Here is a 27,066-nt window from a genome sequence, read left to right on the forward strand (position 1 = left end):
AGTCAGATTTGTTTCTGCTGAGCCACAACGGGAACTCGGGAAACATTCATTTCTTAAGGGGAAACACTCCATAATGTTTTTGTGGAGAGACAGATTCCAGGCCCCAGGAAATGTTTAGGGAAGACTTCCCTGCCTCAACCCAGCAAGATGAAGGCTACACCTTCCAGAGCTGGCCCAGCAGCTGCCTCTGCGAGGCATCTCCCAGGAAACTGGAAAGCTTCCAGGAGGTGTTGGGAGAGTCAGACAGGACTCTCACTGGGGTTGGGACATAGTCCTTCAAGATAAGATGAAGCTCCAGAGGAGAGTCTGTCCTGGAGCCTGGAACAAGCCACCTTTTCTTTCACTGGACACGGTCAGAGCCACCCCCACCACTCTCATCGCTGACCTTAGGATGTAACTCCCCTACACGATGTAAAAGCTTGGGTGCAGCCTTCCTGAGTTCCAAGAAATGAGATAAGAGGGAGGAATCAGTTCCTCCCTTTAGCTCCAGAGCTCGGGCTGCAAGTGCAGGGAATCTCCTAATAACTGATCCCTCCTGAGTGGCGATCACAGTCCAGAGTCCTGGGCCTTTATAGTGACTCCCTCCCCTGTGCTTGAGGGGGTGGTGCCAGGGGGATGCTGCAGCCACCAGGCTGTCTGACCTGAGCACCCTGGTCTCTCCCCATCGCCTCCTGCAGCACCGAGAAATGTGCTATCACCCAGGCTTTCTGGCCAAAAAATGTCTTTGTGTTTTGAATCCCAACCTAAATGGCCCCTCCTTGGGAGCAGAAATTTGTTCACAATCACTTAGGAAATACTGGCTCAGGACATTGCAGTTTAACTCATTTCGTGCTAAACATCAAGACGAGATAGACAACATGGAACGTGGTGGTGCCAGAGCAGATGTGTGGTGTCTTCTCCAGGACTTGTGTGTCTGGCTTTGGTGACTGGGAGGTAGAGCATCACTCACTGAGATAGAGGATGTCGGAGGAGGAGCAGGTGGGTGCTGGGGGAAGTCATGTTCACTGGGGGGCGTGTTGAATGTGAGGGCTGCTGGGTCATCCAAGTGGAAAAGTCCAATGGCTGGTTGAACACAGGGGCTAGAGCACGAGGGGGAGCAGGGAGAAGTCCAATCTGGAGGTGAATGATGGTGACTCTCCCCCCCCCTTTTTTTTTTTTTTTTTGTCTTTTTGTCTTTTTCTAGGGCCGCACCCGCAGTATATGGAGGTTCCCAGGCTACGGTCTAATCGGAGCTGTAGCCGCCGGCCTATGCCACAGCCACAGTAACGCCAGATCCGAACCACGTCTGCGACCTACACCACAGCTCACAGCAACGCTGGATCCTTAACTCACTGAGTGAGGCCCGGGATCAAACCTACAACCTCATGGTTCCTAGTCGGATTCGTTAACCACTGAGCCACGATGGGAACTCCTCCCAAATCTCATTTAACCAAAGGGTTTAGATGGGGCCCTTTGAGGACCCTGCACAGAGCAGAAGGGCTCAGAGCCATAAATGGCGCCCTGAGGGAAAAGAGCAGAGGAAGGGGCTCCAGGAAAGGAGACCAAAAGGGAGCAGCCAGAGAAACAGAAGTGAAACCCAGAGAAGGTTTTTGTTTTTTGTTTTTAAACCCCACGGAGGGCAGAGTTTCAAGGAAAAAAGTCAACCAAATCAAATGACTAAGAGATTGCAAATTAGATCAGACTTGGAAATGTCGACTGGACTTGGCCACAGGAAGGTCAAAGGCAGTTTTGGTGAGAGCATTTCAGGGGTGGGTCAAGGAGGAGCCAGACCGCAGGGAGTGCAGGAAGGGGTCAAGGACACAGACACAGATCCTAAGTGGTTTGGGGGGTGGGGGCAGGTGGAGAAGAAAGCTGAGCATTATTTGGTAAAGGTCGGAACCGTGGGGGAGGGGACAGGGAAGGTAAAGAGGACAATCTGGGAAGGTGAGAGAAGCCAGGAGCCAGAGCACAGGCTGCGGTGCATTCAACCCCGCCTCTGAGGAGCGGAAGGAGTTCTTTTCCTCTGTGAAGTAGGAGGTAGAGCCATCTGCTGAGGGGAGGGTGGGAGGTGGGGGAAGGAGGCGAGCAGAGAGGTGGAAGGCCTCGTTAGCGAGGCAGAGAAGGAAAGTGAGCAGAGATGCACAGCCTCGCCTTGTCTTGCTCGGATGGGCCTGCCGAGGGGCAGATGTGAACGCCCAGCTCCTCTTCGCAACTCGGCCACGCGGCTTCTTCCTTCCACGTGGACGCTCAGCACAGCGATGGCAGAGGATCCAGCCTCACAGTGTTGCTGGGCCAAGTGGTTACTATCAGACTCTGAGCTGGGATGGGAAGCAAGCGAGAGCCCACCCAGAGCTGTGTGACCAGAAGAAAGGGAAGAGTTTGTAATGCGTATTGAGAGGTGAGGTGAAGGGCCGGGGAGCTTTTGGAGGTGACACCCATGACAGTGGGTGCCCAAGGGAGCATGCTCTTTCGTGGAGAAGAGGCGAATGCCCTCAGAAACAAGGCCACAGAGTTCCCGTCGTGGCGCAGCGGAAACGAATCCGACTAGGAACCATGAGGTTGCGGTTTTGATCTCTGGCCTCACTCATGGGGTTAAGGATCGGGAGGTGCCGTGAGCTGTGGTGTAGGTCGCAGATACAGCTCTGGTTAGACCTCTAGCCTGGGAACGTCCATACGCCGCAAGCGCAGCCCTTAAAAAAAGCAAAAAAAAAAAAAAAAAAAAAAAAGAAAAAGAAAAAGAAATAAGGAGGCCAAGGAAGAACAAAGCCAGGACATCAGACAGCTCTTTTACCCACACAGTCTTGACAAGCAACCAGAAGACAGTCAGCCAGGAGCCCAAGTCCTCATGAGCACAGGGAAGGAAGAAGGAAATCAAGGAGAACAAGAAGGTTATCTGAGCGGCAGGAGACTCAGACTCAGGCTTACAGAGAGATGGAAGAAAACACGTCTGGAGGCGGCAGGAGAGGAAAGGTCATGCGGTCCTTGGAGTTCCCATCACGGCTCAGTGGTTAAAGAATCCGACTAGGAACCATGAGGTTGCGGGTTCGATCCCTGGCCTTGCTCAGTGGGTTAAGGATCTGGCATTGCCGTGAGCTGTGGTGTAGGCCGCAGACGCGGCTCAGATCCTGCATTGCTGTGGCTGTGGCGTAGGCCGGCAGCTACAGCTCTGATTACATCCCTAGCCTGGGAACCTCCATATGCTGTGGGAGCGGCCCTAGAAAAGGCAAAAAGACAAAGAAGAAAAAAAGGAAAAAAAAAAAAAAATCACGTGGGCCTTGCCCCTCAGATGCATAAAGTGGGATCCTGGGAGAGGGGAGACCTCACCCCATCATTTGAGGAGGAGTAGGGAGAACATGCTCTCCCTAGTTAAAGGGCATTGCCTCCACCCCCTGAAACCTCTCCTGCAGTCAGCATTGGGGATGAGGAGCAGGGCTGAGGATGCAAAGTAGCTGTCACAGGGTCAGGGGGCATCAGCCCTTGGTTGGGTAAAGGAGACAAGAACAAGAAAGCTGGGAGCCTAACCAGCCTCAAGGGACTAAAGCCTGTTTCTATGCTCTAGACGTGGGGGGATTGAGACCACTTGCTGCCTGAGACTTAGGGGTCCAGAAAGACCCTGGAGAAATGCTGATTTGCACCTGGACAGGCTCCTCCTGTATGGAGGTAGGTACTAGGTGGTGTCCTGGGGTCTGTATGTTTTCCTTGCCCGGGACTATTCCTCATTAAGAGGAAGAGTGACCTGATGTCTACATCTTTGCTCCAAGCTTAAGCATCTACCTGGAAGTCTATTTTTGAGAAGGAAGAAGGGGAGGAAGAGGAAGGATTGTGATGGTGACAGAAAGGACTGGTGAGGTCAGAAGAGGACAGGTGGGGGTGGGGGGGTTAGATGGACATCAGAGTCCTGTGCTAGCCCTGGGCTCTCCCCGGTTCCCCGACCCCAGGAGCAAAGCTCACCTTAGCTGCTAAACTTCAATTCCTGCAGTCTTGCTCTCTAACACTTAAGCTCCTTAATGTTTAGTTCTGTGAAAAGCCAGGAAGATGGGAGGCTGAGACCTGTGCCAAGGGGAAAGGCAAGGGGTGGGGGTAAAAGGAAAAATCAAATATTTACCTGGTGCTTCTTCCCTACACATACCCAACTGTCTAGTGCGTATTAGGAACGAGAGTTTGGCTTGTGCCTGGAAAAGCAAACGGTCAAGGTCCTAAGCACCCAGCTGAACACAGAGTCCCGTGACCTGCCGCAGTCCCACCCCCTGCCCCATCTCCCAGCTGAAGCTCAGATCGCTGGAGGTGTGCTGACAGAGGGGCGGCCCTACCCACCAGTCAGACCCCGTTGTCTCCACTTCTGCCCATATCTACCCACTCACCTTCATTTAAGAAAGTTTCTGTCTTTACTTTTACCACCAGTCTTGGTTAAACCTCAGAAAAGAGACAAACTGCACACTTCTCAGAAATCGGAATTTTATAAAAAGGCATTTTTCTCTTATATCCATAAAATGATATAATTTTTGCAAGTATAGAAATGTGTCATAAATTATACAGAATGTTCCTTAATTACAGTTCAATGCAACTTGGTACTTTCCTCCCTCCCTAAAAAATGAGAGAGAACCAAAAAAATAATATATATATAACTGTATATATATATATATATTTATATTTATATAATATAGACAAACCAAATATGAAAAAAAATCTTTTCCTCTTTGGTATAAAAATCAGACTCTCACCTTGAGAGACACACAGACAGACATGATGTTGGGTTTGTAAACCGTGTGGCCTAAAGGAATTTCCCTGTCACGCTTTCCCCGCCCCCACTCCCTGCCCACCCACCCGCCTCACCACGACCCACCTCCAATTCCCTTGGGACCCCCACGTCGACCGTTTGAGATCTCCATACCCCACACTCCCAGCTCCACACCATTCCTGAGTAACTCCCTCCACTACCAAAGACAAGGAAGCAGTTCTTCCCAAGACAGATTTGGCAGCCAACTTGGGAGACACCGAACTTGGGGAAGAGCTTCCTAGGTGCAGATGGAGACGAAGGACAGGCGAGCCCAGGCTCTGCTGTGCAGACTAAGCCGGGCACGGAGCGGAGCGGCCGTCTCCCCTGCTCCGCCCCCACCAGACCCCCCAGCTCCTGCCCAATGACAGGCCTGGAGCGGGTGGGACCCCTTGTTTACCAGAAGGGAGAAGCAGAGGTCAGCTTCCCTTCAGCCTCACCTCACAGTGCTCAGCTTCCCCTTTCGGGCCACTTCAGGTCCTGGGGGGCAGGTGCAGGAAAACACCAATGAGGAGGGAGAAGGGAAGTCGGGACGGACTCTGCTAATGAACCTGGGTCTAAATTTAAAATTAAAGAACATGTTTTTCGGCCTACATTTCATACCCAGCTTTAGGTCACTGAGACGGATGGGGCCACTTTCCCAGGCTCCAGCCCAATACCAGCAGGACTTACGGAATCCAGGAGTTGAGATACACGTGTTGGGGAGGGGGTGGCACTTCACTCTCAGGGTGAGGAAGGACAGGACCAGACCCTCCTGTAGACTCTGGCTGACAGGCACCTCCCTCCTTGGTCGGCCTCTTTGTCCCTCACGGGCATCAGCCGCTGGAGGGCTCCTCCCCAACCATTCCACATCCAGCCAGGCTGGGACACCCGTGTGTGCCAGCCTCCTCTCCCCCAGGAGAGTTAAGACACCAACCACGACATAAAAGTCACACAAAGGCCTCCTCCACTTGCCAAATAAAAAAGACAAAACCAAACTGGACACAAACACAAATCAAGGAGAGACACACACACACACACTGTGAGGGGCCCAGGGCCCCAGCAGGTCTCTGGCTTCCCGGCATGATACATTCTTGTGTAATTCAGGAACGGGGGCTCTGGGGCCCCTCTGGGGAGCGGGAGTAAAAAAATACAGAGATTATCGTCTCCCTGTGGACTCCCAGGCAGGGCAGAGGCAGACAAAATCTCTCACAGTTTTTTCTTCTGTTTTTGGTTCCACATCTGATCCCCCACTGGGGCTGGTTCCCAATGCCCAGCCCCGACTCTGCCTTTGGGGCCTGCCCCCTCCACCCTCCCAGCTGCTGGGAGGACCCTCAGCTGGGGACGCCCCCGTGGCTCCTAGAGGGACCAGCAGGACAGAGTCTACAGGGGAGACGGGATGAGGACCTAGGCAAGGAAAGAGGACCCGCAGTTCCGAGACGCTGTCCCCTCGGTGGCCGGCCAGCCCCACGTGCGCTGATCACCAGCACGGGGCGTCCCTGTCCCAGCCTTTACCCCTTGAGGGGCTTGTCAGCCCCTGCACTGGGGCTGCTGGCGCTGTCACTCTTCTTCCTGCGCAAGCTCTCAATCCAGCTGGAGCTGGAGCGGGTGGTGAAGCTGGAGAGCGCCAGGGAGCTAAGCCGCATGTTTTTGCCAGACATGATGAGCTCCCCGAAGCCCTCCTGGTGGGAGAAGGCGTAGCCGGAGCGCCGGGAACCCGTACGGCCCACCCGCCGCATGCAGCGGTGCTGGGCCTTCTGCTTCTTCCTCACCAGCTGGGTATAGCGGACCTGGCGGGGCAGCGGGAGGGAAGCAGCCTGTTAGTGGGGCAGTATCTCCACGGAGAAGGGATCCAGAGCCCCTGCCCAAGGGGAGGGCTGAGGACCACACCCACACACTTAGCAGAAACTGCAGCCTTGGAGTTCCCAGCATAGCTCAGTGGTTAACAAACCCAACTAGCATCCAGGAGGACGCGGGTTTGATTCCTGACCTCACTCAGTGGGTGAAGGATCCGGTGTTGCTGTGAGCTGTGGTGTAGGTCACAGACACGGCTCAGATCCCAAGTTGCTGTGGCTCTGGCGCAGGCTGGCGGCTGCAGCTCCGATTCAACCCCTAGCCTGGGAACCTCCACATGCATCGAGTGCGGCCCTAAAAAGACCAAAAAAAAAAAAAAAAAAAAAAAAAAAAAAAGACACTGCAGCCTCAGGCATGTTTAAGCCCAGATGCTTTCAGACACCCCGTCCGTCTCCAGACGGCCCAGCTTCTCACCGTGTCCGAGAGATCGGGCTTCAGGTTCAGCCTGAGGAATCGAAAGGCGACCACAGGCATGATGCAGACGACTGTGGTGAGCACGATGGTCAGCCACACAGTGGGCTGGGCCAGGGTGTTCTGGGCATTACCTGTGAACAGAGGAGTCAGCGGTCTCACGAGTCACAAAGCAGGCGGAGGGCAGCCCCCTGGGTTTCCCATTTCTTTTTCTGGCAGCCCCACTTCCTCAGTCTCAAAATCTATGTCATCCCTGGATCATTAACATGCTGAGCCACCAGGGAATACCCCTGCTTGATGTTCCCTATAGGACTTAAAAGTTTCTGGCATTCATATCTGTTAACTTGTAAATAGTTTGTCTCTCTCTCTTTTTTTGGTCACCCTGCAGCACGTGGAGTCCCAGGCCAGGGACGCCGTTGATCCTGTTGAGTCACAGTGGGAACTCCTATTTGTCTCTCTTACTGAAATATACGATCCAAGAGGGCAAGGATTTTGCCTGTTTTGTTAACTGCTGCAGCCCCAGCATCCAGGAGGGTGGTGACTGAATGCCCCCTGGATGAGTGAATGAAGAGATCTAGTACAGATGCCAAGATTGGAAAATCAGCCTTTCACCTCATACCTCCCAACCAGCCCCTCTTGGCCACCCACGCAGCCCCTGCACCAGTTCTGAAGAGTCTTGCACTCGATCGCTACAGTAGCTTCCTCACTGGCGGTCACTGAAACATTCATCTTTCTAAAGTAATCCTTTGATGCCATTCTCCACTCTGTCCTTTAAAAAAGAGCGAGAGACACTCCTGGACGTCAAATGCAAACCTGACAGCCTGGCATTCTGGCACCTCAAGCGGCCTGCCTTCCTGGCCTCTCTTCCACTGCTCCTCAGTGGGTACTCCTGCCTCACCCTAGCTGGAGCACTCTCTATTCCCTAGAAACCACCGGCCTTCTTACACTTCCAGCTCTCTGACATGGGATCTGGCTCCCCAGTTCTGGCTGCACTCTCAGCAGCCCCCTCTGTGGGACCATCCCATAGTCATTTCGGGGACCGTGAAGCCTGCTGACCATTGGCCTCCCACGCCTGGCAGGGCTATTCTTCCTTTTCATGAATATGGAGGTCTCCAGGGGGCAGCGTCTGGGTTAGATACACCTGATTCCCACAGCACCTTGCGGAATACCTGGCACATAAGTGTTGAATAAACACCTACCTACCCTGTTAGTTCCAGAACAGCTGGGATTCCTCACTGATTCAAGAGGAAGCCACGGGGACTCACCCACAAACCGGAACTGGTTCGGAAACATGTCAAAGAGCCCATTGCTGTGCATGGCAAAGAGGATGGCAAAGTAAACGGCCAGGCTACCCCAGATGAAGAAGTGGTTGATGGCTGTCCAGTAGCCAGTATCCAGCCCAATCTGCAAAAAAACAGTTGTCACAGGCAGAAGGAGCATCTCCCCAAAACTCCGTCCCCCCCTCCCAGACACAGAACTGTAGTGCTCAGGGCAGCCCCAGGGACAGGAGGCTCACTCCTTCCAGAGGTGCGGGGTCTTCCTGGATCACCTCATACCTGCACGCTGACCACGATGACCAGGGACGTGGCCACCGTGACTGCAAAGGACTGGTAGTCAGCCAGCTGGGTACCATCATCCCGAGTGGCCTCAGCAAACACCCCATAGGGGATGAAGAACATGAGCACGGATGTATAGATGCCCTGGGCGATGCAGATGAAGAATTCCCGCTTGTTGAAGAGGAGGTTCAGCTGGCCTGGCTCATACAGCTTGGGGTACTCCATGCTCCGCTGCTCTGGGACATCCTGTGGGCAGAGGGCCGGATGGCACGGGAGGCCTCAGACGCTGTCGTCTTAATTCAGGATGGCCAAGGGCAGACTCCATCCCTGCCTCCTTTTCTCTAAATTCTTCAACAGCTAAGCCCAATCTCAAGCCAGCTACCCCTCATCAATCTTTGCTCGGCGGCCCAGGGGAGTTACAGGGCAGGTGCGGCTGAGAGGGAGAACCAGCCACACCCTGCCCAGCCCAAAGAACTGCCTTCTCAGGGACCACAGGCTTGGGCACAAGTGCCACACACCCACCACTACCAGGTGACTCTCAAAGCAATGTCCTTCTCCCCAACCCGTACGCTCATCGAGCTCCCCCGTACCTGATCGAAGACCCCCATAGCCAGGACTGGGAGGGAGGTATACACGATGTTATAAAGGGTGATGAAATACTGGTCATAGACAGTCTAGAAAGAGAACAGGGAGCAAGAGAGGAGTGAACTCACAGCCTTTCTACAGGGCACCTCAGGCGGAGGCAGACAGTCAATTTGGCATATGTGGAGGCTTAAGGAATTTTCTGGGACTCCCTCTCCAATCCTTCAATAAGCATTTTTTAAAATGCACGCATCAGACAACAGCTAGGCCCTAAGGGAACCAAGTGATGAATAGGACAGACACAATCTCCGTCCTCAGGGAGCCTACGGACAGGCAAGCCAGGGAACCGGGGAGCTCACTACCTGGGCCGAGAAGCCGCAGAAGAAGCCAAACCAGAAGTGGACCATGGTGAAAGCAAAGTTCTTGTAGAAGAAATAGCAGAGGAACTTGCACATGCGCAAGTAGGACCAGCGCCCATGCACCAGCAGGAGGCGCTGCAGGAACTTGAACTGGGAGAAGGAGTAATCGGAGGCCAGGACTGCCTGGATCCCTTCCTGCCCACTGATGCCCACACCAATGTGAGCCGCTGCAGAGACAAGAGATGACAAGAGGAAGGAGATGGCCACACACTTCCGAACCTCACCACATTATGGTTCCATCCCCATCATTCCTCCCCGGGCCCCTCTCCCTGCCCCAGTGCCCAGGCAACACACCTACGTGACCACACTTACTTTTGATCATGCTGACATCGTTGGCTCCATCCCCGATGGCAAGGGTCACAGCCTTCTTGTACTTCTTAACCAGTTCCACCACTTGTGCCTTCTGCAAGGGGGTCACCCGGCAGCAGATGACAGCTTTGCAGGCACAGGCCGTCTCCAGAAACTCCAGCTCCATGTCTGCCTCTAATGCATGGGCCTGGAACACAGAGAGCACTGAGAGAGCCCCAGGTTTCTTCAGGAGGGACTCTTTAAGACCACAGCTTCTCTGAAGTCCAGGCAAATGGACACAAGGTAAGATCTAAGAGCTGCTCTCTGAAAAGATACTGCCACGCATAGGATGGTGACACTTACCAGGCTGTGCCCATTGATGACCAGGGCATACTCCCCAGCCACAGCTTCTAGGACAGAGCTGAGCTTGGAAGAAGAAAGTTTCTCCTGGTAGGTGAAGCCATTGCCTACGCTGCGGGACGAGTCCATCATCTTCTCCCGGGCTTTCCTGTGAGGGGGAAATGAAACCTCTGTCTGCCAGGGTAGGAGCGGGGATTCAAGCCCAGTGGTGGAGCCTCTGCCCAACCCCTGCGTGCAGTGCGGGCATCCACCTGCCTCAGGCCTGTTTACCTGAGCTCCTCTCGCACCTCCAGGACTGTGTGGCCAGTGACGATGAACACCTCTGTCATGTCGTCCGTCAGCATCTTGCAGGAATAGCCAATGTTCACGGCTGTCTCTACCAAGAGAGATCGCAGGAGCTATGGACGGGCCTCCGACAAGGTCAGCGCACTCTCTGGCCCGACGTCCGAGGCTCACGTGAGGAGCCAAAGGGGGGGTGTCCAGACGCCATCTCCTCTGCCCTCCTGCAATCTCCTCCCTCTCACCTTGCTTGTCTCCCGTCAGCACCCAGATCTTGATGTTGGCCAGCGTCAGGAGGGCAATGGTCTCCGGAACCCCTTGCTGAAGCTTGTCCTCAATGGCCGTGGCTCCCAGCAGCTGAAAATACCACAGGGTCCCTGGCATGAGAGTCCCAGGCACGAGCCCTCGTGCCCGGCCTCGGCCCGTCCGGCAGCCCATACCATCATGTCGCTCTCAACCTCCTCATAGACGCTGGCCAGCCGGTCCTCCCGGCTGTCCTGGGCCAGGCTGGCTTGGAGTCGTCTCTCGGCCCACTCCTCATAGTACTCTTCATCCAGATCCTTGTAGGCCAGGACCAGGGTCCTTAGCCCTTCGCCTGCATACTCCTAGGGAAGGAGTCCAGAAGGTCAGCCCCCCACCCTCCCACCGCACGGAGAGCAGAACCACAGCGCCCCCGACTCCTCACACCTACATTCAGGTGGTCAGTGGTGGTGTTGAGCAGCTCTTGGGTGGAGTGGTGGAGTCTGTCCAGCAAGATGGTGTCAGCCCCTTTGCAGTACAGTCGAATCTTCCCCTCTGGATTCCGCACTGTGAGCGGGGCGGGGGAGAGAGTCCCAGAAAAACTCAGGCAGCTGGAGCCCCTTGACCTCAGCACACCAAGGGTCACCCGGCACATTGCACCCATCCTGGGCCTGCACGCTGCTCCCGAATCCCCGGGACCCTGGTCCCAGCCTCACCTATGACCGACATCCGTTTTCGGATGTTGTTGAAGTCCAGGATGGCCAGCAGCTGATAGGTGATGGCCTCGCCCATCTCGTGGACAGTGATGGTTTTGGGGGTACGAGAGCGGAACACGAAACCAAAGTTCCTGGCTGCAGTGACCAAGGCCCCCTCGTCCGGAGACTGGGCTTTATAGTACAGCTCCCCTAGTGGGGAGGAACACATGGTGTCAGTGGCCAAGCCCTTGGCGGCAGGTCCTGCCCAGGAAGCCCCAGCAGCCGCACTGCAGAACGTGGCCCAAGCACAAAGGAGCAGGTTGGGTGGGGAGAGCGCACGCCAGCCACTTGGCTCACCTTCGTTCTTTTCCTCCGACATGACGGTGTGACACAGGGAAAGGAGGCGGAAGAACTCGTGCGTATGGGGATCCCCCATCTTGACAGCCTCCAAGAGGGTGGGGTCCCAAAATAAAAACTTTTTGTCGGCCAACGGATTGAAGGAGAAGTCCACAGGTTCAGGCCTCTGGAGCAGGTAACAGGGCAATCAGAAAAGGGGGGGTCACCAGACTGCCTCCCAGGGAGGGGCTGTCCCCAGGATCCTGTCCACTGTGGACCTCAAGATTCCCACTTCTGCTACCAAGTGTTCCTTAAAACACCCATCTCCTCCAAGCAGCTTCCATTTTTTGACCAGACGACACACAATGGCTAGGGGCCCTGGGTTTATTGTCATATAGAGTCACTATGGAGGCTGGACCTTACCTCTCCTAATTCAGCTTTGTGTCCTGGGACATCGAACACGTCACCTACACGCAGCCAGGACAGAAGAAGCAACGTCAGAGCTGGAGCTCTCAGAGCAGGGGGAGAAGCCTCCAGTACAGAACCCCTGCAGGCACCTGGAACCCACAACCTTAACCGCTGCGTCATTGTCACACGATTCACACAGTTGACTTGAGGGACAGGAGGCACAGGCACCCTGGATCCTCAGAACCCCTGGACTGAAGGGCCCAACACCCACTGCCCCTGATACCATCCCCACTTCAGCTCTCCCCCCCTGGGGTAGCTCCAAGTCCACAGCCATGCCCCCAGGAGTCCTAGGAGTCCTAGGCCCCCTTGGGTGCCTTTCGCTCTTCAGACCCACAACAAACAAAGCCTTACACACTAGCCATGAGGCCTGAGTTAGTACAGAAAGCAGTTAGGAGAGGGGCTCACTGCATAAAAGTCGACCCCACACACCCTGCCCCAAGCCATCCCAGCAGCTCAGCCACAAGGTCACTGCAGCGGGGCCACACCAGAAAGCCCACGGTCACATTCCAGAGACTCACAAGGACCCTGGACAGCAACATGGGGAGAGTCTAGCCCTCTGCCAGGGCTGACAAGGTCCAACCTGGCTGGGGTGCCCAGGGGCCAGTGTCTTGGGCTTCACTTCAAACAGCCAAGGAGCTCCCCTACCACCTGGAGCTGAGATGGGGGATCGGGGTGGGGGCACCGGCAGAGGAGACGAGAGGCACCGTCAGCGTCTGCTTCCTGACCCGGGGCACCCCGCAGACCCTTTCAAGGCCCACAGACCCAAGGAGGGAAGGGGTAAAACCCAAACGGCGAGACAACTGTGGGTGTGGCAGCAGCATGATCCTTCCGGGTGAGACGCAAGCCCTCGGCCCCCGTAGGGCAGCCATACCGTAGCTGCGGCCGTTGATGGAGCACTTGTTGAAGACCATGATGTTCTGGGTGAGGGTGCCCGTCTTGTCGGAGAAGATGTACTCCACCTGGCCCAGCTCCTCGTTGAGGGTGGTGGTGCGGGCCTCCGCCGGCGTCCGCTTCTTTGTGCAGAACATCTTCTTGTCCCAGTTGATGAAGTAGCTGTGGCCCAGGCGGATGACCTCCACGCTGCACAGGGGACAGGAGATGAGGCTTGGGGTGGGCAGGGGAGGAGGTGCCCCCCACCCCTCGGGCCTTGGCTGCAGGCCCTCCGCCTGGGGAGAAACGAGAACGGAGCAGACACCTGGGCACGGACACCTGGGCGGGGGAGGGCAAGGAGAGCCTGAAGGTGGAGGTGGCCGCGCACAGCCGGCGCAGGGGCTCCCCGACCCCGACCCTCCAATGCTCTCTGGACAAAAAAGGTGCAAAGGGCCTAGGCAGGCGGGACAGATGGCACAGGCAGAGGAGAAGGGACTGCAGACAAGGCGCTCAACCAGTTCTTACCTCAGGACTAATAATACAGAAACCATGCAGAGAAAACAAGAGAAAGTGCAAGAGGGAAGGAAGAGAAAAAAAAAAAAGAGAAAGAGAAATGAGGGTGTTGCACGTGCCACAGCAACACAGATGCCCCTGCAGGGAGAGGAGCCCGGGGAGGCCCTGAAGCCCGCCCCTCGCTGCCCGCACACAGGCTGAGCACGCTCCTTCCACCCGGCTCAGAGCTCCACGCCCCGACCCAGGGTGTGCAGAAGGAAGACGGGGCAGACTGAGATGCTGACTCCAGAAGAGAGCAGGGCCTCGAGCGTCTTGGAAATGATGCCAATTTACAATGGCACACGTTCTCGACATCCCAAGGGCTGTTCACATCGTCTTCTGTACTAGGCATTACCTTTGGGATATGGGTGTCAGCATCTCAGAAAGGGCCTCGTGTTTAGGTCCAGCACAGCCAAGCAAAGGGGCCACATCTGGAATCCTGCTTCCAACCTGACTGAGGCTGCCGTCAGGATCCAGTTACCACGCAAAAATGAGCTGGCTGGAAAAGCCCTCCTGGCCTTTTCCCCTCTCAGCTGGTCAAGCTTCCCCTCCGCCCTCCTCCCAAACATACACACTGTAACCTGATGAGATTTTAGAAACTTTCTTAGGCAGCTACCATGGGCTTCCAGTGAACTTGGATACAAAACTTGGACAACACACTCCAAAGATGGGAAAAAAAAAAATCAGATTGCAAACAAGAAAACATTTCAATAGTAATGAAGAACCAGAGTTGTGCTGATATGGATGAACATGCTACCACCTGAAATTTGTAAATTAATTTTTAAAATGTATTTCCCAAGCTAGTACCTTATATCAAGATGTCCTTAGGAAGAGGATGGGGGGTGTGTTATTATTCCTATTTTACATGAGAAAACTAAGGCCCCAAGTGACTGTCTGCCCAGGGTCTCATGGCTACTGAGTAGGCAGGACTAAACCTTGAGTCTTCTGAGTCTCCTCCCAATGCTCAATAAAAGCCCCACTGTCCACCCACAGCACAGAAACTCCTACTCACTGTCACTAGGACTCAAGGGCTTAGTGGGGAGATCTGAGGACTACCTGGGGAATCTGGGTGAACAAAAATCAACACATGGGAAGAGTTCTGAGCATCTCTGTAAAGTATTTCCTTAACAACGTCACAGTTTCCCTTGTCTCAAATGCAAGGCACTAAGTACAAAAGAGATCTCGCTTCTCACCATTCTTCCTTCCTCTGCAGGCTTCCCCTTCCTGCTCATTCTCCCTGTTAACACTCTCTTTCCTGCAACCATCCTGGACGTGCTCTTACTCCTACTCATGCCATATGCCACTGCCAGCCAACACTTCCTAGAGCATTCTTTAGATTGTATTTTATTACTATTATTTTTCTTTTTACGGCTGTACCTTCCTGCAGCTTATGGAAGTTCCCGGATTAGGGGCTGAATAGCAGCTGTAGCTGAAGCCATGGCAACACCGGATCCGAGCTGAATCTGCGACCTATGCCACAGCTTGCAGCAACACTGAATCCTTAACCCACTGAGCCAGGCCTTGGATCAAACCCGAATCCTCACAGACACCTCAGGTTCTTAACACGCTGAGTCCTAGATTTTTTTTTTTTTTTTTAAGAATCTTTTAACGGTTTACTAAGTGAAAGGCCAATGGCAAAGATTCAAGACCCTCCACAATTGGGAGCAAGCTTATGTTTCTACATCTCTGTCTCAAAGCCCCCCACTCATGGTCCCTGCTCCTGCCAAAATGTCCCAGAACCATTCCAAGGACCCTAACTCTGTGCCTTTGTTTCCAGCCCTCTCTTCCAGGCTCTACCTTCACCCATCCCAGCCACCACGAAAAGCCCAGATCAACAGCCACCTCTTCAGAGATGCTCTCCTTGATTAACTGCATGGGGAGTAATGCTCTTCCAACCCTCATGGCACTTTGTGCCTCTGTGGTATCTCGGCGGAACTGATGGTATTTCGGTTTCTTAACTGTTTGCATCTCTCCTCCCCAACCTGTCTGCTGCTTCTGAAGCCAAAGGCTATGTTAAACGTCTGTCCCCTTGCTTCACCTGAAAGCATAAGACTACAGGCAGAATGACTTTCACAGCACTTGTGTCCATTTCGTTTTGTTCTGTTTTGTCCTGCTGTGTTTTTTACTTTGGCTGTACCCACAGCATACAAAAATTCCCAGGCCAGGAGTTCCCACTGTTGCTAAGTGGAAACGAACGCGACTAGTAACCATGAGGATGAGGGTTCGATCCCTGATCTGGCTCAGTGGGTTAAGGATCTGGTGTTGCTGTGAGCTGTGGTGTAGGTCACAGACTTGCGGCTTGGATGCCACGTTGCTGTGGCTGTGGTGTAGGCCGGCAGCAGTAGCTCCAATTAGACCCCTAGCCTGGGAACTTCCATATGCCGTGGGTGCGGCCCTAAAAAGACACAAACAAAAAAAGTTCCCAGGCCAGAGGTCAAATCTGTGCCATGGCTGTGACAATGCAGATCCGTAATCCACTGAGCCACAAGGGAACACCCCATTTTGTTTTAGAATATGTTTAATGTTTTATTTTTTATTAGAGTACAGTTGATTTATTGTTGTGCCAGTGTCTGCTGTACAGCAAAGTGACCCAGTCATACATATGCATACATTTTTTTTCTCATATTATCTTCCATCATATCCTATCCCAAGAGACTGGATATAGTCCCCTGGGCTGTTTTATAGTATGTTTAGATTTACCTCCCCTGGCTAGGCTAAAGCTCCTGGAGAGAAGGCGATCCATTCCTAATATATCTTTTTGTTTGTTTTCTTTGGCCACTCCCAAAGCATGCAGAAGTTCCCAGGCCAGGGATCGAACCTGTGCCACAGCAGTGACAACGCTGGGTCCTTAACCCACAGAGCCACCAGGGAATTCCATTCCTAATATATCTTTGTATGTGCCATGGCACCTAGCATGCGATAAATATGTGCTAAATAAATCAATGATTTTTTTTTCTAATACAATCCAAAGTGCCAGGAAACCATGAGGAAGTTTGCTTTGCACACGAAGATAAATGGAGAACATAAAATGCTCACAGCACAGGAAGAAGAGGACCCAAAGGATTTCATCTTTACAGAAAAGAGAAGTTTGCCGAGGGATGACCTGAGCTCCCTGGAGAGATCTTAGGGCAGAGAAAGCACATACCTGACGTAGAGTGATATGGGCACGACGGTGTTGAGGATGATGATGTAGGACCAGAAGGAGAGGAAGCCGGAGAAGAAGGCACTGTCCACCGCTTCATCCCAGGGCAGGTAGACCTGGAAGCGTGTCCCAACCTCATGCTCCCAGATGGCATTGCCAATGGCCAGGATCACCCCCATGCAGACCAGGAATCCAAAAATCTATGGAGGAATGAGAAGCCGAGGCTAAGCTGCTGCTTAGGAAGCCCTCCAAACCAAGTGCATCCCTGAAGGCCACCACTCGTGCTCAGGTATCTTTAAAACGGTGGCATGCACTAGAGTTCCTGTTGTGGCTCAGTGATGACAAACCCAACTAGTATCCATGAGGTTGTGGGTTCGATCCCTGGCCTCGCTCAGTGGGTTAAGGATCTGGTGTTGCTGTGAGCTGTGGTGTAGGTCGCAGACATGGCTCAGATCCTGAACTGCTGTGGTTGTGGTGGAGGCAAGAGCTACAGCTCCAATTCGACCCTTAGCCTAGGAATTTCCATATGCTGCAGACGCAGACTTCAAAAGATAAAAGACAAAAAAAAAAAAAAAAAAAAAAAAATGGTGGCATGCTCTAATGGGAAGCTCCCAGAACTGGTGACAGGTCCTAGTGTGCCACCGACCATCGAATGGCTTTCTCACTGATGCTTTTCTCAGCTGTATGTTGGGGAGGCTGAAACAGCTGTATAGCTCCCACTCTGACATCCTAGAACCCTCAGGAGTCCTCAAAGATGGTAAGTGTGGGGGTGAACTACTTTCAACACACCAAAGAAGCTTATTGGAAGGAATCCGTTTACCTGAGCTAAGCTCCACAAGTCAACAAAAAAGCCAAGTTTCTGTCATGTTCATTATCCCATACAGATTGCTAAAAAAAAGTTTTTAATCAGGATCATAAATGTAGATTTCTTGATAGTCAAAAAACTTATAAAGCTTACAGTCCCTGAAGAAGGATCATAAGAAAGTTTTGGTGGTTAAAATAAAAAAAAAAAAAAAAACCAAAAGACAAAAAAACAAAACCACTATGTGATTTCAGACATCTATCTCCATAGCTGCCTCCACTCTGGATGCTTTAAAACAAAGCAGGAACCATCCTGATGCCAAAGGACCACCAGGGGGCGATGAGAGCCTTTGCCTGAGAGCTTCTCCGGCTGGGTTTCTGCAAACCCTTTAAGGCTAGGAAGGAAACAGTCTCACTAGAAGCTGGCCCAGCCTTCCCAAGCTGGCATGTGGGGGGCAGGCAGTAAGGGTGCAAAAAGGGGAGGAGAGCCTGACAAGGAGCTCAGATTTCTAGCCCAACAAGAGAAAGATTCAGGAATTGCCAAAAACTAAAACAGAAACTTTTCCTTTGGGATCCTCTGCTCTTGGAAGTCAGAGGAAAAGACCCCGTTATCCGTCCTCCAAATGGCGATTTTTCTTTTAATTCCCACTCCATCCCCATGAAGGCCTCCTTGTCCCCAGCAAAAGCAAACAGAAGGTCACATGCTATACTAAGTCATCATCATAACTGGAATCCAGAGAAGGAAAGATTTGTCTTAAATTTAAGTTGTTGATTCATGCACGTTCCTAAGGTTTTAAAAATAACATCTTCCAAGTCCAAAAGGAGCCTGAAATAAATACTGTCTTTGAGTGGTTGACCTGCCAGTGGCTTTAAGGCCAAAACCTGAAGCCTGACTACTGACCAGGGAGGAGAGGTGGCCGGAAAGGGACCTGCCCAGGGCGGGGGCAGGAACCATATGTGGGAAGCCTTACCCAGAGCACCAGTGTATTCATTAGGCGATCAATGCTTGTTCTCTTAAATTTTGTCCTGCCGCTGTTCTGCATCAGCTTAGTGTCAGGACCTGGAAAGGAATGGCGAGGGCTGGGCAAGCCAAATAACAAATCTGCCTCTGGGCTTCTGCCAGGGTCCCCAGGCTATGGGACATCAGGGTGGAAGAGAACACTGGCTGGACAAGAGGCTTCGATTCGGGTCTGGAGGGTTTTCACCTTACACGCCATACCACCGTTCCTGATGGAGGGTACAGGTACCAACGCTTACTCCTCTTTCCCTGGACCCCTGGAGGCTCACCTGCAAAGATGACGAGCCCGAAGCACCACTCGGTGTTTCGCAGCACACAGCCCCGCAGCAGCATGTTCTGGTTGCTCAGGGGGAACTTGTTCTCCTTCCAGTAGAGGGTTCCACTGAACTTGTCCAGTTTGTTGTTGGGAGGTTCGCAGATCACTTCACCTGCACGGACGACAAGAGTGCCCCCCCTCGAGGTGCCATCTGTGTCTTGACCAAAAGACAACAACACAGAAAAAGCAGCTGAGGATGGAAAGTGTCAGGATCTGGGCCCATCCACACACTGCTGGTGGGAGTGTGAACTGACGCAACTTTCTGGGACAGGAATGAGGCAGCATCAACTCCCATTAAAAGTTCCCATACCTTGGACCCAATAATCCCACTTTGGGGACTCATTCTACAGAAATGGCAGCATAGCTCATGACAATTTTATTGAAGCATGTTTTGAAGAACAAAAGAATGGAAACAGCTGCATAGTCAGAGAAGAGCCGAGTAAATTGATGTATCAATTCTATGAAACACATCATTAAAAAGAACGACGTAAGTTTCTCTACCTGACAATGTGAAAAGATACCTATGATGAATTGAATAAGTAAAGGCAGGCTGCAGAGGTTTTCGTACAGTAGGACCCCACTGACCTACGCTCACATGTCTGTATAAACACAGAGAAAAGTGTGGATGAAGACACATGAAACTGCCAGTTACCCTGGCTACCTAAGGTGGCCAGAATTGGAGGGCAGGAGGCCTTTTTCTCATACACGCTACATAGTTTGTCTTTCAGAGGAGTGTATATGAATAAGAAATAAGAATGAGGAGTTCCCGTCGTGGCGCAGTGGTTAACGAATCCGACTAGGAACCATGAGGTTGCGGGTTCGGTCCCTGCCCTTGCTCAGTGGGTTAACGATCCAGCGTTGCCGTGAGCTGTGGTGTAGGTTGCAGACGCGGCTCGGATCCTGCGTTGCTGTGCCTCTGGCGTAGGCCGGTGGCTACAGCTCCGATTCAACCCCTAGCCTGGGAACCTCCATATGCCGCGGGAGCGGCCCAAGAAATAGCAACAACAACAACAAGACGAAAAGACAAAAGACAAAAAAAAAAAAAAAAGAAATAAGAATGAGCTGAATTTCTCAACATGTACAGCAAGGAAGGCGCTTTCAGCCATGAAGATCTCTTGAAATGATCACCAATTCGAAAGTGACAGCCAGCCGCCTGGCATTTCTGACCTCCTTGAACCCCCCTCTCCCACCCACCAAAAAAAAAAAACCTCAGGAAGCTGCATAATCACAGCAATAAAAAGCCAAAAACAGAAGGTATTAAAACCCCCAAACCCAAACCCGCCTCCTCTACCTGAAAGCTGCTTCTCCAAAACTACTCACCATCAAACTTGGCAAGCTTACTGATGTCTCCCAATTCCGAGGTGATTGGAATCGCCTGCCGTACTTTCATGTTGGTCTCTCTGGAAGGACAGTGTTCCTGAGTCCTGGTTCCCTCCCTCTCCTCTAGATTCTCTCTGGGGGCACCCGATGGTGGAGCATCACCGTCCCCACGCATTGTAGGGGAGGTCATACTTCCACACTCCCACAGCCTTCTGTGCCCCTAAATGTTCCAAAAGGCACAGATCCCAGACCTCAGAACCTCTTTCAAAAACAAGCCTGTTACCCCTCAGGAGGCAGAAGGAGAGGGTGACACTGAACATGGGACCTACCCATCGAGTTCTGCTGTCTCTATGTAACACAGCCCATGGGGCTCACTGCTGGAGAGGAGGAGGAGATCCGCCTAGAAAGAAAACCTAATGAGAAGGCCAAAGACCCAATCCTTCACCCCCAGTGGACACTGTGATGATCCCTCCCTCCACTAAGCACTCTTGGTTTGCTTAGTTCAAGGCACGTGAACGGCTAGAAAGGAGGCATATTAACATGACACAGAAACTTCCCTCTCAAGAAGGTTTCCTTCCATGGGTGTTTAAGAGGCAACAGTCAATCACGAAAGACCCAGCCTTCTCTGCCAAAGAAAAGGGAGAGGGGCCTAGAGGGGCACCTTGTCCCTTACCGCCACAAACTGGTTATTTTCTAGCTTGATAATATCACCAACACAGACATTCATCCACTGCTCCTGCTGGAGGCTGAGGCAATGAGAAAATACGGAGAAGAGGCTGTCAGTAACTAGAGAAGCTCCCAGAGGACCCCCTTCCTCCCCAAGGCCCTCGGTCCCCAACAGGCACTCACATTCCATTGATCAGCACCTGAGACTGACGGTTATTCACCTGGTTATCACTCTTATGGCGGAACTGAAAAGAGAGGAAAGAAAGGTACGACACCTTTTCCAAGGAACTTAGATGATCTGTGGACTGCAGCCCATGCTGGTACCACCTGTCCACAGGTCTATGCTCTCCCTGAAGCCCCCACCCTACTCTCAGCCAAGATATCATGGATCTAACTGGACTAGGTAAGGGATGGAAAGGTCACCAAGGAATTGTGCTGGGTGCAGGAGGGTGAGTCGGAGGGTGTAGGGTGGGGGGTGGAAAGGTATAAATTAAGAAGGAAAACAACTCACATAGTCATCAGTGGCATCTTTAACAGCTGTGATGGTGAGGACAAGGACCAAAGGCACAATGGTGGTGAACCAGGACAGGGAGGAGATCTGTGGGATCAACTGAGAAAAGGAAGAGAATGCATACCTCTGAGGCCCCATCCTACGCCCTCTTTCCCTCTACACCTTTCTCTTCCTTGACTTTATTTGGCCTTGTGAGTTACTTGCAAAGGGTCTACCACCAGTCACTTACCTGCAGAATGAGAAGGAACAGGAAGTAGGTATTGGCAACTTCCTGGAACTGCTCAAAGAGGTTGACAGGCAGGAAGGTGAGAATATTATACTTGGAGGTCTTGATGCAGTTACTCTGTGGCAGTGGGAGAGAAGATAATGAGGCAGCCTCCAGCCTCAGCCCAGAACCAGATTGGTTCCAAACCTATCTACCCTTTCCAAACCTCTGTCCCCAAAAGCCAACTACCTACCACAGGTGTGGGAGGGGGAAGGAGGAGAGAAAGGAGTCTCATGGGGGTCAATGTATCCTGCTTCACTGACAGGTGAAGGCATGAAAAATTCAGCTAGTAGCAGATGGAGTGTGGGAAGGAAGCTGCCCCCCATCCCCAACACCCCCCCCAGAGGCTCCCCCCGCAAGCATTCTCCCAGTCGGCCCTCCATCCCAACCTAGGATGCTCCTGCACCTCTCCCCTTTCTGACTCAGAAGGAGGGCAGAGGCAGTCACCAGCCACTCACCGCATACTGGAATTTCTCATTGTATTCTCGGTCATTGGCCCGCGCCCTCCTTTCTTCTTCTGCAACAGAATGATGCTACAGTCAGGAGCAAACTGAGGCCTGGCCCAACACCTGGTCAGACCCACCCCACTTTGTGCGGTTTCTCCTGAGGGCCCTTGGTTCTTTCCATAGTAGTCCTAAGGAGTTAGCACCACACCTGAGGTGTCACTAAATGCTTCCCTCTAGTCCCCACCAGCCTGACCACTTGGTTCTGCGGGCATTACATTCACAGGACAGGACAAAACGCCTTCTCCTTTCCTCCCCAACAACTGTCAAGGTCTTCCACTGGGGGCACTCCGTTCCTCTCCCCCATCCCTTTGATTAATGCTGTAGGAATTAACCATCTTGGGAAGCTCCAGTGGAACAACGGCTGAAGACACTAAGCCTCCTTCCCCTGGGAAGCCCTGCAGTTCCAGCCACGGTACTGCCCTCCTCCTAACCTAAGGGGCGGGCTGGGTGGCAAGACAGAGGGTCACCGTGCCCTGAAACTGCTCTGCGGCAGCATCCCAGCCCCACGTGCAGTCCTCTCTACAGAAACCTCTGCTTGTCACATGTCACCAGCAGCAGCTTCTGACTGGCCCACAATGACATCATCTTATTTCAAAGCTCATCTTCAAGTGTGTGTGTGGGGGGGGGTCGTGGATATGGGTCACGCAGACTGAGACAGGGATGAAAGAGGGAGGAATGGGATGTACTGGAAGCAGTTGCTCCAAACTGTATCCTTTCTTGTGCCATCTGCACACATTTCCCCTCAACGACACATCAGTCGCTGAGTAACAAATGAGCTACACCTATTCTGAACACTGGCACGTCTGGGACTGCAGGCACAAGTTCAGGTCCCAGAACATGGGGGTGTCCTAGGAAAGCTTCTCCAGCCATCTCCTGTGGTCAGGACCAGAGGCCAAAAAGGGGGGTGCTCTGGTTAGGCAGTAAACATAATGACAAACCTGTCCTGGTGCCAAAGGCAGCATTCCAGGCGCCTTCCCACACTCCCTCCCAAGCCCCCTGCAGAGCACACTGCATTAACAAAACCTCAGACCACGGCATCCTCTGCCTACCCAGAGTGCTCCTAACCTGCACGGTCACTTTGCTCCCAAAACTTCCCCAGAGGAGACCCCCTCAGGCTGAGTCGCCTGCGCAGTCACCAAAGACCATGCAAAGGGAGAGGTAGGAACGGGACCCTCCCGAGCCCAGATCTCTGGGTCTGGAGAGGAGAGGATCAGAGAAGGCTGGGGGAGGCCCAGGACAAGAGAATGTCAGGGTGGGAGGGGGAAAATTTCGGGCTCGGAGAGCTACCAGTCGCTGCCTCCCGTTACCTGTCCCCCAAGAGGGCTTCTTTCGGCTCCAGGTGGGGGGCGCCCCGGCCCGGGCCCACTTCTCGGGCATCTCCTTGGGGACCGTCATGATCCCAGTTTGAGCGGGGAAGGACGGACTGCCTGTCGGTCTGTTTTTGGCCTCAGCGGCTCCGATGGGGCGGCCCCCCAGGAAGGCACAAGAGCTGCGGCCGCTCAGAGGGGAGCCCCGGCCGTCGGGCGCGCGCCCCACCTGCAGCCCCGGCCATCCTCGTGGCCGCCCGCACCCGGCAACGCGGCTCTCAGCAGCGCCGATACCCCCGCCACCCCCCTCCACGGACGCAGCGCGCACGCCCCGGGCTCCGCCCCCACCCGCTCCCCCCGACTGCAGGGGCAGCCTCCTGCCAGCGCCGCGTAGGCGAAAGCCAGCGCGGAGCCCCGCCTCCCTCAGCCCGGCCAATGCGGGTGAGGGGCCGGCCAGTGTTGTCCCGGGCAACTGCTCTCATCCCGCCGCCTCCCACCCCCTGCCCCCACCCGCAGGAAAACAAGGAGGACCTGCGTATAGGGAAAAATGAGGGGAGATGTAGTGTGAGGACAGAGGGGAGAAGATGGGAACACAGGACCCCGGGCTCCCAGACCAGAGAGCTGAAGCTCCAGGTGCCCCAAGATAAGAGTCTGGGTGTTAAGGGGTGAGGGGCAGGTACTAAGCACCCTCCTGGGGGAGAACCCCGTTTAGGGATCAAGAGGAAGAATTCGGTTTCCTAAGGCTCCTCCCAGGATGGATAAGGGTTGCAATCTACCTTCCTTCAGCTCATTACCGGTTGTCCCTCTTCCCTCTGCTTCTCCAGCCATAACACCCACTCTTGAAGGTCCCAAGGGTTCCCCCTCCACCACCCCCCTCCTGCCTGTCTTACCTGGGGGGCGCTTTTTTGCACACAGTGCCATCTCACCCAGCAAGGTCCCAGCAATCCCATGGGAGACCCTGCAGGAAGGTAACACATGCATGAGGTCAGGAAGCTGAGGGTAACTCTTCACTCCCCTTTTCAGACTCCTCCTGAAGGTTTTCTTCCCCAGTTCTGACCTTGCCCCGCCCCCAGCCTTCCCACAAACTCCACATCAACATTTTGCTCTTACTGACCTAATGGGTCCCCGAGAAAGAAGAGGAGACTTCCCCACCACCTTCCCCAATGCCTCTACCTTGGATAACATGGACTGACGATTTGCAAAAACCAAGATCTGCACGGCAAGGAAGTGGGCAGAGAGAAAAGGCCAGATATTGACAGGAGGGGCACAGCTCTCAAGGTACCCATCCCAGGGACAATGGATGCCCCCATGTGCCCTCCTGGTGCAATGAGTGGGTTCCTGTGTTTACTGAAAAGCAGAATTTCCACCAAAGGGTGGGGTTGAGGGAACATGAGCCAGGAAACACCTGGCAGAGCATCAGGAAACAGGGTGGGCAGGCTCCACCCTTCTCAAAAAGCTTATAGTTGTCCCATCCCCCCAGTACTGGGGGCTTCCATTATCACCTCCTCCAGGGGAGCTCACATTAAAGGCAGGGCCTTCACTTCCTGCACACAGTCCCTAAACCACTTCCTCTCAGTCTGGGTCAGCTGCCCTTCTGGGCCAGCAGAGGGGTCTTCTCAACCCCAGTGGGGAGCCACCCCTCTAGCTTTCTCCCACCCCAAGCCCAGTCCAGTCAGTAGGGCACTGGGTGCAAGTTCAGGGAGCATCAGTCAGATGGGCCTCTGCTTCTTTCCATCTCCCCATGTCCTTCCTTTCACCTAAAAAGGTAAAAGGCCTGGACTACAAGACAGGGTCACAGAGCCTCATCCCAGAAACTCCCAGCCAGGTCCTGGTTCCTCTTGTCACCTCCTCTTTCTTTGGATGGAAAGCCTTTCTCCCCCTTGGCCCCTGTTTCCTGCCTCCTGGGAACACCCCGCCAGCCTGTCAGCCCCAAGAGATACTAATTGCCTGTCTGCCCAACCTCTATAATTACACACTCTGGCCAAGGCCCTGTCACCCACGCCATCTCTTCGTGCACTAACCCAGACTCCCTTCCTGAACCCCGATCAGGCAATACAGAGCCAGAAGTCCTTTTCCTTTCTGACCCTTCCCAACCCTGGCAACCAAGGGTGCCTGGCTTAGGAAGAAAAACCTCAACCACGTTTCAAGATGCCAAGCCCTCCTCCAGGGCCCCCAGCCAGGGTCTCCACCCAGGCTAGAGTCTGAGTCATAGGAGGGTGGGGCAAGGAGAGAGAGGTTAAAAGAGAGGATGCAAGGGTGGGCATCACAAGTTCCAAAGCCAGCCCCGCCCTGGTAAGGGAGGCAATCAAGAATCGCTTTAAGCCTGAAGATCTGGGTTTGAGTCCTAAGAAAGAAAGAGTTAACGAAGGAGCCACATGGGTTCTTAGGAGTCAGGAGCCTGGACACCAACCAGGAAAGTTGTTTTACCTCTAAGACCCTGGGGAGGCTGAAAGCTGGCTTGGCTGAAGACTTCATCCCTCTGGGGGGCCGTATTAGGGAAGGAAAAGGGAGGTGGGAGACCTGGGAACAGGAACTTTCTCTCACTTCTCCTTCCCAGTCTCATACAGCCTGGCTTTTCTGAACCCAGGCCCATCAGCCACGTTGCTCTGCCCCGTCACCCTGCCCCAGCCCCCTCTGCAGCCACATTTGGGATAAAAATAGCCAGCTCTGGGAAGAAGGCAAAGCTCCACGAAGGAAAACGGCTCCTCCTCTAGGCCTGGCCCCTGCTCCCTTCCAACCCAAATCCAGGAAGACTGACTCCTTTTTTTCAGAGAAAACCCGCAGGGATTTATCGGCAGGTCAGGGAACAGAAGCGAATGGAATCCAAGACCCCCAGCTCACTTGCCACCAACACCACACCTGGCCACCTTCCATCGCCAAGGACAGACCCAGGACTCACTCCCAGCTCTGAGCTCCCAGAGAGGTTTGCACCCTTGGTTTTCCCGCACGCACAGAGATCGTCACCTTACAAAGCCGACATCCCTAACTCCCTTCTCCAGAAACCCACACCCTCGGACCCGGGTACTCCTCTCACCCCCACAACTCTCTGGGCGCTTCTCCTCTCTCCGCTGCTCCATAAACTTCTCCTCCGCACTCCTGTGCCCCTTTCCTCGTCTCCACGCGCCCCTTCAGCACCCCACCCTCCCATCCTGAGGACGGCCTCCAGAATCTCCCCCCACCCTCAGGCACCCAACACCGTCTTCTCTCCAGTCATCCACTCCCGGTCCTCCTCCGTCTCACCGCAGCTCCGACTCCCTGTCCCCTGGCCTCCCCTGCCCACACCCTCCGCCCCGGCTCCTCCAGCCCGGAGTCCGCGTCCGCAGCCGCATCGCCCCTGCCCTCCCGGCCCCGCGCTCCTGGGCTGCTGCCCCCGCCTCGCCTCGCCTCACCTCAGCGCTCAGCGCTCGGCGCCCGCCCCGGCGGCCCCGTCCTGCCCATGCCGGGGGCTGGGGCGGGGGGCGCTCGGCTCAGCTCCCCGCGGGCTCCCGCCCCCCCAGCAGCAGCCCCTCTCCCCCCGGGGCCTCGGCCCGCTACTTTGTGTCAGTTTCGGCCACGGCGGGGCGGAAGTGACG

General features: G+C 53.9%; 1 protein-coding gene across 4 annotated transcripts; it reads right to left on the reverse strand.

Annotated features, from left to right (window-relative positions):
* Positions 4,418-27,066, reverse strand: ATP8B2 (ATPase phospholipid transporting 8B2). Of its 4 annotated transcripts, none has more exons than XM_021089757.1 (28): positions 26,884-27,066; positions 24,385-24,452; positions 22,140-22,198; positions 21,646-21,759; positions 21,417-21,515; positions 21,089-21,150; positions 20,913-20,985; positions 20,569-20,639; positions 20,240-20,319; positions 18,873-19,031; positions 18,557-18,645; positions 16,788-16,984; positions 13,092-13,300; positions 12,176-12,219; positions 11,774-11,939; positions 11,438-11,626; positions 11,173-11,288; positions 10,922-11,086; positions 10,727-10,838; positions 10,473-10,578; positions 10,206-10,350; positions 9,867-10,050; positions 9,498-9,721; positions 9,144-9,227; positions 8,554-8,799; positions 8,263-8,401; positions 7,001-7,131; positions 4,418-6,522 (listed from the first exon to the last, which is right to left on the reverse strand). In XM_021089757.1, the coding sequence occupies exons 2-28, from the start codon at positions 24,413-24,415 to the stop codon at positions 6,244-6,246; spliced, it is 3,573 nt and encodes a 1,190-aa protein (XP_020945416.1). In that variant the 5' UTR covers positions 24,416-24,452; positions 26,884-27,066; the 3' UTR covers positions 4,418-6,243. The 4 variants fall into 4 exon arrangements, with proteins under 4 accessions (XP_020945416.1, XP_020945417.1, XP_013852512.1 ...); XM_021089758.1 differs by lacking the exon at positions 26,884-27,066 and adding an exon at positions 26,529-26,644; XM_013997058.2 differs by lacking the exon at positions 26,884-27,066 and adding an exon at positions 25,922-25,939.

This window comes from Sus scrofa, chromosome 4 (genome assembly GCF_000003025.6).
Source record: "Sus scrofa isolate TJ Tabasco breed Duroc chromosome 4, Sscrofa11.1, whole genome shotgun sequence".
Taxonomy (NCBI): Eukaryota; Metazoa; Chordata; class Mammalia; order Artiodactyla; family Suidae; genus Sus; species Sus scrofa.